The sequence below is a fragment of the Sciurus vulgaris genome (genome assembly GCF_902686455.1).
Source record: "Sciurus vulgaris genome assembly, chromosome: 5".
Lineage (NCBI taxonomy): Eukaryota > Metazoa > Chordata > Mammalia > Rodentia > Sciuridae > Sciurus > Sciurus vulgaris.
The window spans coordinates 113724740-113733465 of NC_136465.1; the positions used below are offsets into that span (position 1 = coordinate 113724740).

At 41.2% G+C, this 8726-nt stretch overlaps 1 protein-coding gene across 6 annotated transcripts in view; it reads right to left on the reverse strand.

The window, feature by feature from the left end:
- TFCP2 (transcription factor CP2) overlaps positions 1 to 2233 on the reverse strand; it is a 66630-nt gene extending 64397 nt beyond the window's left edge. For 3 of the 6 annotated variants that reach the window (XR_013763812.1, XM_079139797.1, XM_079139794.1), the window contains exon 1: positions 1396 to 2231. Coding sequence is in view for 4 of the 6 variants with exons in the window: in XM_079139797.1 (XP_078995923.1) it covers positions 1396 to 1517 (122 nt within the window). In the remaining 2 variants the exon portion in view is untranslated. Of the gene's footprint in view, positions 1 to 1395 lie in introns of all 6 variants that reach the window. The other 3 variants (XR_013763813.1, XM_079139795.1, XM_079139796.1) reach the window with 2 other exon arrangements.
- Between the last annotated feature and the right edge of the window lie 6493 nt (positions 2234 to 8726).

Sequence of the window (8726 nt, forward strand, 5' to 3'; positions counted from 1 at the left end):
TTAATATATAAATATGCAAACCATCCTACTAACTATGAAGACCGCACAGAGTATGATTTGGAAAGCACTCCTAAACATAAGGTCACATGTCATGGAAAGCATGAAGTAGTATACACATAGTTACATTTAATTATTTTGATTCTAAACTTTGGTAATCTAAACATAATCAACATTTTTGATATGGTAATCTTTACATGAACAGCAATAAATGTCATATAATATATCTGATACTCATGTGCAAACTCAGGGCACTTCTCTTGGATCAAATTAATCTTTATTTTTATAGTCAAACTCACCTAAACAAGGACGGGCTAAAGTTAAAACTAAAGATAAATTTTTCAAGACTAATAGCATTACATAACAGAACCTAAATTTCCCTGAAAATCACTGACATATTCATATAAAGATAGACTCTATTATTCTGTGAGCAAAAGTTCCTGAAGAAGGTGAAATACTCATAATTCATAAATAACTTCAGTTGTGGAAAGCTACTTTGAATTAGCAGGGATAAAGAAAGGAACTTTACATTACATAACTCTCAAAGGATCTCACTACCAGAATGAAAAATTTGTCCATCGTACCCATAAAAAGCAACTTTTTCCTGTAAACTCATAACCCCAATGAGATGTTCGATACTAAAGTATCTTGACTCATTCATTGAATAATAAGTGAAAAACTTATTCAAACTTACAAACCCAATTATAGTCCATATAACCCTAAGATGCAGATATTTCAACCTTTCCACACATGACTCTTTCACGCTTGTAAACTAAAGAAACACATAGGGAAATGTAGTAGCCAATGCATGAAATAGGTTACATAGGAAGCAATACTGCTTCCAAAGACTTTGAGTCTATTACTAACAATTAGTTTGATATATGTAGGAGTAAAATCATCCAGAAGTTCTTTTTGCAACTTTTTCATTTTACAGCTTGAAAGTCTGAAACCCTCAAAGTAAGGAAAGCCTTTGAAGGAGATTAGTGATAAAATACAGCTGTTTTCCAACAAGCAATCAATATTCATCATTGAACCCCAGTTCCCAAATCCCTAATTCCTCAGCCATCCCTTATATGCTCACCATAACCCTTTCTTCACACAAATCAGACTTACCCACACATACACATATACCAAGTCTCCCACACAGGCACAACAGTCTCTCAACGTTCATTTGATTGCTAACCAGAAGCCGTTCTTCCTTCTTCACTAGACGTGCTGACTTCACATTGCCTACGATCTCTTTTTCCATTTCTTCCTCAACACTCACAACTCAAATCAACAAAAAAGTCCCTTTTCCCCAACTGCAGACAGCTTTTTAACTCTACCCAGCTCCGCCTTTCTTATTCACCATCCTGCCTTTGTTATCCAAAAGGTAGTGTCTAGGAAAATCTCACTCACCTCATGCTATAGGCACCAGCACCCAGTTCCTGACCGATCCCGGACAGGCTAGCATCAAAGTCCTGCACCAGCCCGGATTCAATCACTTCATCGGCCAGAGGTAGCTTCAGAGCCCAAGCCATCCTGGCTCCCTCCTTGCCCCAGGAGACACCGTTTCTTTTACAAAGGCGCGGAGCGTACTTCCACCCCACAGGGATAGGACAGTAGAAAACTCCAAACCAAGATCACACACGCAGTGTCCACTAGCCACCCCCAAGCCTGACCAGCACTGGCTGCACAACTAATCTCCCGTACCCTTGGCTACTCGCTCTCGACCGCCCTGGCTTCCAAAACCCCTCCCGCCCAGTTCTCAGGAGCGTAGGGCCCCCTTTGCTCAACTATTCCAGACTTCCCACCGACAGCCCTGGACTCCCGCTCTCCCACTCCCTGGGCTAGCTAGCCTCTGGAGCTCGCTGGCGGTCGCTCACTACCTTCCACACAGACCAGCAGCAGCGACCGGCAACCCGCGCTACGCTCCCACGCCGCTTTTGCACCTTTTCCCCCGCCCCCTTCTGCTGGAAGCCCCCTCCCTCCCTCCGGGGACCCGCTCTCTTTCCCCTCCAGGCCTCACTTCCGGTCAGTCCCAAGATCACTTCCGGTCACCCTTTCTCAACCTCACGGCTCCTAGAATCAAAGCCAGGATTTTGCTGAACCGACTCCCCGCCCTCTGTAGCCCCCTACAGCCTGGAAACATGGAAGGAGAAAGTCCAGCACAGGCTTGAAACCCAGACTCGCCAGGCCCCTCCACTGCCCGCCGCCCCAGCGCCAACCAATCATGGCACCCTCTTCCTCCGCCAGCCCGGCGAGCATGACGTCACCCTGCCGCTCGCCAATGAAGAAGGCACTTTGTTGGCCTCGCAGCGATGATAGGCTAGCTGCACGCCCCCCACCTGCCCCGGAGATGGGTTGGGCGGTCTCGGAAAGGACCCGCCGTGCGTTGAGTGTCCGGGTTTAAAGTGATTTTGGGTACGGCAGAGTCTGCTGTCGGCTGTGTTCCAAATTGGCACCTAAGTCTTAGCGGGGACCCTCCTTCTAGCCTTTCTAAACCGGCTCTCACTCCGGGCGAAACTTTGTTTCTCAAAACTTCCCTGTGTGCGCGCGTTTGCTCCTGTTTATCTTCCCATCTCCTTGAACTTTTCCTCTGCGGAGGTTAAGACCCTCTTAAACCGCACTGCCCTTGGTATGCATCCTATCTTCCGCATTCTCCCTAATGCATTTCAACAGTATGAGATAGGCAAAAGTATTTAAAAAAAAAAGGTTGGAGGAATGTTGGAATTTTAAAGATTGAAGATAAAGTTTGGGCTGGCGTCTTCATTTACTAGTTTAATGACTTCCGAATAATCGCTTCATCTATGGAGGAGATTTAGCTTCCTCCATTGTAAATGGAGATAACTGTGCCTTCTCCCTCTTGCTCTTTTGAAGATCAAGGAACAATAATGGTCATTGTTTATTAAGCATCTCTATATGCTAGGAACATTATTACATTACCAGCAGTCTTCAAGGCAAATCTTGTAATTAAAATTGTACATATATTTACATTTATGAGTGTATATGTGTACATATATATTTTTTTATTTTTATTGAGGGTGGATACTGGGGATTGAACCCAGGGGCGCTTGACCGCTGAGCCACATCCCCAGCTCTTTTTGAGACATGATCTCATTAAGTTGCTTAGAGTCTCACTAAATTGCTGAGGCTGGCTTTAAGCTTTGAATTTGGAATCCCCTTGCTTCAACCTCCCAAATCACTGGGATTACAATCGTGTGCCATAGGGTTCAGCTGGAATTATAATTCTAAATGTAAATATAATGACCCTGATTTCACTAATAATGAGAACAGGTAAAGGGCCACAGCTAAATTAACATGCTAATTTTAGAGCCAATTCCAAAGACTGGCATTTCCCTCCATATGTAAAGGTATTAGTTCATTGTTGTATTTGGTTACAGACATTTTAAAACAATTTGCCTTAATTATATTTTTGTATATATCTGCCTCTCAATACAAGTGATCTTAAGAACAGGGAATAGGTCTTTTTCAGACTTGTATTCTAAATATCTCCTACTGTAGTTCCTGTTTCCAATAGAACTTTTTTTTTTTGGGGGGGGGGGTGCTGTGGATGGAACCCTGGGCCTCATGCATGCTAAGCACATGTTCTGTCATCCCGCATTCCCTCTAAAGGACTTTTAAAAATGCTTATTGAATTAAAAAAGGAAAGAGGCATAGAAACTTAAGAGAAGGGAAAGGGGCTGGTGTTGTGGCTCAGGGACAGAGCCCTTGTCTAGCGTGCATGAGGCACTGGGCTCAATTCTCAACACCACATGTAAGTAAGTGAATAAAAATAAAGGTCCATCAACAACTAAATATATGTACTTACATATTTTTATATATGTATATTTATATATTTATATAAATTATGTATATACTTATTTATATATGTATGTATATTTATATAATTTTTTTTTAAAAAGAGAAGGAAAAGAGGTTGATATGAAGTTGATGGTATGCCCCTGGTTTCAGCCATAGATTTCCCTCTAGGGGCTCTAGGCTTAAACACATCTTTTTACTTTGATATGCCCCAAGATCCAAATCTTATTTCATTCATGGGCCATTCAATATCTCTTTAATTCACCTTCCTTTCCTTGAGCCAGTTTAATCTCAAAATGTGTACCTCTGGGTCCTCATCTCAGACACCAGAAGAGAGAGACCACATGGATACCAGAAGCTTCAAAATTCCTCGAATCCAGAATTGTATCCAGAATATAGTAAAACACTTACTAGATAGAATTATGCCTTGTTTGAACAATGGCTCTACCTCTAACTGCATAATCTTGGGCAGATAACTTTATATCTCTGAGCCTCAGTATTTTAACCCATAAATTAGTAATAATTGTACCTCCTCCTAAAATTGTTGTGAGGATTAAATGAGGTGCCCAAAACCCCCAAATAGTAATGATACAATTAATACTACCTCCAGTCTTTCACCAGCCCTTTTCTGCTTTTCTGTTAAGATTGGGTTAATTTTATCCTATTTTAATAATATTGCATGATATGGTAAGATTTTAGTAGCATTTTCATATACATTATCTCAATCTTCATAGAAGTTTTTGTTTTGTTTTTTAATATGAGGAAATCGAGACTCAAGGAGGACATGATATTTAAGATCAAACAGAATACAACCTCTTTAGAGATTTTCCAGAACCTTATCATGTGATTCCCCACTGCACTCTATATACATACCCTAGAGAAACTCTTGCATGTATGCACCACAGGAGATGCATGAAAAGGTTCCTGGCAGCACTATTTATAGTAGCAAAATGGAACAAAACACATACCAATCAATAAAATAATGGATAAATTGGAATGCGATAAAATATTATATAGCAATGAAGATGAATAAAGCAGTACTTAACCATGTGAATAAATCAATCTTAGAATTGAGGGGGGGGGGATGCAGAAGACCTCGAAGGGTGTAGTGTATCTCTTCGTAAAACTCAAAACCAACAAAATTACACAATATATCATTAGGGAAATGTAAATAAAATAAATAGATAAATAAAAGAAAGAAAGAAACAATTCTAGGTGGTGGTCATATCCAAAGAAAGGCAAGAGGGTTAGACTAAGGGAGGAACTCAAAATAGGCTTCAACAGCTGTAGTAGTTTACTTGTTTTCAGATGACTGTCATTATGCATACAAAAGAATGTATTCTTGAATGTGTAATACATATTACATAAATTAGCAGCTGAACAAGGAACTGCAGTCCAGGCCCCTGATTCTCTTAACTGAGCTTTGCCTACAGTGATGCTTCCTGCTGGCTGATATAGCCCTAGGAACTCCATGAGCAAATAATAGCTAATGATATTAATAAGCTCATATTTACCGAGCTCTTCCCATATTCTAGGCTCTGATTAGCTGCTTTAGGCATATTATCTCAGGCACACTCACCCCTGTAAGGAAGATATTACTTTTAAATTCATTTCATAGATAAGGGAACAGGCTTAGAAAAATTAAATGAGTGCTTGCCTTGCAAGTACAAGGCCCTGGGTTCAATCCCCAGCACTGTAAAAAAAAAAAAAAAAAAAAAAAAAAGTGCAAAGATAAATTAAATGACTTGTACAGGCATGAGCATGGTAAAATCTGACTAACCCCACCTTCTGGGCATCTAACCATTATGCTATCCTATCTCTGTGGATGGTTATAACCTGAAAGGGAACTGATTCTTACCCATTCTTCCTTTCAAAGATGAGTTTTGAAATTGTGGAGATAAGAACATTTAATTTTCAAAAAAATTGTGTCCATGAAGGAAAGGTAAAGTATGTCTTCTCATCCTTAGAATAGCTTAAAGGGAACAGATTAAAAAACAACAGCAGCAAGAAGCCAGGCATGGTGGTTTCTGTAATCCCAGCAACTCAGGAGGCTGAGAGAGAAGGATCAAAAGTTAGAGGCCAGCCTCAGTAACTTGGTGAGACCCCATTTGAAAATAAAAACTAAAAAGAGCTACGGATATAGCTGAGTGATAAAGTGCCTTTGGGTTGAATATCCAGTACTAGGGGAAAAGGAAAAAAAAAAAGAAAGAAGAAGAAGAATTAGTCATATTGAATGATGGGAAGAGTCAACTATGCCATTTTCAGAAATATCTTGGAAAATATTTCCTTTGGAAAATATTTAGAAAAAGACAAACATGCATTTCTTAGAAATGTTTGGGCCTAAGACTAAATTCTGAACTAAAATAAAGATTTTTACAAAGACCCGCCTTCCCATTTATTAATTCCACAATAAACTGAGGTGAAACAAGAGGCAACTCCTAAGCCTTGGCCCATCCCAGCTGGAATGCAGATCAGCCTGAGACACATGTGGTTGATCCCAGTTCCCGGCCAGGAAAGACCTTACAGACTATCTACCTTTTACCTTTGGAATTGTGACTAGAGAAATGAATTTTCCTTTCCTTTCCCTTCCTCACTAAACTAAGAGTAGAATTGGAAATCTAGGATTGGAAGCAGGCAGCAACCCCTAAAAATTCAGCAACACCTATCAATAGACCAGATTTTTGTGCCCATAAATTCATCCCACAATAAAAATCATAGTTCCTATTAAACGCGTAATAAATAAAACTTGTTAACGAGAGTACCTATGGTACAAAGCTCCAGATTCAGTCTTCTGGCCTGCTGGGTGAAGTTAAGTCTCATTGTAAGGGTTCCCTTACCTAGATTAGGTCCTAGAACAGAACAGTATTTAGATGGGACACAGCAGGGTCCATCCTGGTGGGTGGAAACATGTGGAAACTCTACTGCAAAGATCAGGAAGATAGCGAACCCCAGGCCCCACCTACCTCTCAGAGTCTATATAGGACAAGGTTAAACACTAAACTTTAGAGACAGCCCACTTGGGTTCAAATCCTGTCTCCACTGCTCATAATGCAACCTTGAGCAGATTCTTCATTTTCCCTGAACCTAAATTCCCTATCCTTAAAATCAATGAGAATCTTACTTTATAAAGTTATTGTAAGAATTGACTAAGGTAATGAATGTTAAATGCTTAGAATAGTGCCTAGCACATAGTAATGGGTAAAATTTAGCTATTATTATTGTTGACAAAAAAAGAGTACCCCAGCACCGCCTTACCTACCTCTTGAGACAAATCAGAGACTGGAGGACTCAGCCTCCCTTTGCCAGCACCCTCCCATCCCCCAGGCTTCCCTTCTCACTCAATTATTCAGGTCACCCGTGGGTCAATCAGTATTGCTGAGTTTCTAGGTCAATCCCTGAGCATTTTCCTTCAGTTACAGGAAAAAACTATAACGAAGGAGGCTTTTTTGAGGACTGACCACCTAGCCTTAACTTTTTCTGTATTTCTGCATCCTATCCAAGGAGCTTATGAGGTCCAGTCTGTCTTCTCTGAAGGACCCTTTAGTTGAAAGGAAATGAAATCAGCAGCATTCATAGTCACGCAGTTCTAAGTAATCTCAGGTTTTTTTCCTCTCTTGTCTCTAGTGCAGAAACCAGCCCACATCTTCTCCAGACTATAAAAGGTCAGTTCCCCCTTCATAACCATCCAGAGAGCAATGAATTTCCCAGGCCTGGGAATAAAAACTGCAGTTCTTCCACAAACCCACCCTGCTTCTTCAACAGCCTTCCTGGGCCAACTGCCAGGAACCACTCTCAACTGGTCTGAGACAGAGATTTCAACTCCCAGGACTCTCCTGGTGAGAGCTGCTGGCACTGTCTCTATCTGGTGAGATTCCATTCACACCCACGTTTCACAGTCTAATCCCTGCATGGTAAGCAGAATCCCCTGACCCTGCTCTCTCCCAGTAGCCGAAAGTCTCAGCTCTCATTATTTTCTTGAACAGAAGGGTAGGAAATGCATTCAGTTATCGATTTGGCAATTATCAAGCACTTACTGTGCGCCCCTGGCCTGTGTACTGAGGAGTCACAGGCCAGTGTGCATAGGCTAATATCTGTGCTAGCTTAAGTGCTGGCTTCTATTTGATATTTTTCTCCAGTATTTCAGAGTTCTGTAAAGTGCCTCTGATTTGTAAGCCTTGTGTCAGAGTCTTAGACATCCATTATCCCTGTGCGTGGGGGCCAGGTGGTGGTGGTCTAGAATCAACACCACCCCCCAACTCCACGTGTGGTACGGTAATGGTGGTTGGGCAGAGTCAGGTCTTGCCCTTACCAACTTAGTTTATGCAGCTCAGACTTCATCAGTACTAGGTGGGGGAAGGAATTGTGAAGGAAATGGCCTAAACCCTAGTGCTCAGAGTTAGACGAGCCAAGAAAGAGACCCTTATGACAGCTGTGCTCTCTTAGCTATAAACTCAGATAGCAGGCCTGGGCAAGAATGAAAAATGAAAACCCACTTAACCATACATTCCGTTTTTATAAAGAACTCTATAAATCAAACTATTAATATTTTAGCCTTCTATATATCTTCATAAATATCTTCATATTAACCTGGAAAACCAGGTTTAAATTTAGATGTCCAGGAGAACTCCTTGAAGTTCCATGCTAGAATGTTCCCCAGTCCAGGCTCTCAGTGTAGAGACTGCCTTATCTCCCCACTCCCTTCCTTGAGAGGCAAAGGGCTTCATGTACACATGTAGATCTCAGCCTGTGTATCCAAGCTCTGTCATGCAAGTCTCTAACAAACAGTTGCCCCTTGGTCACTGCTGGCCTGAATATTTGTGTCCCTCCAAAATTCATAGGTTGAAACTTAATTCCCAGTGAGATAGTATTAAGAGGTGAGGGAAGCTTTGGGGGAGGTTGATTAGGTCATGAAGGTTGATCATAACAAG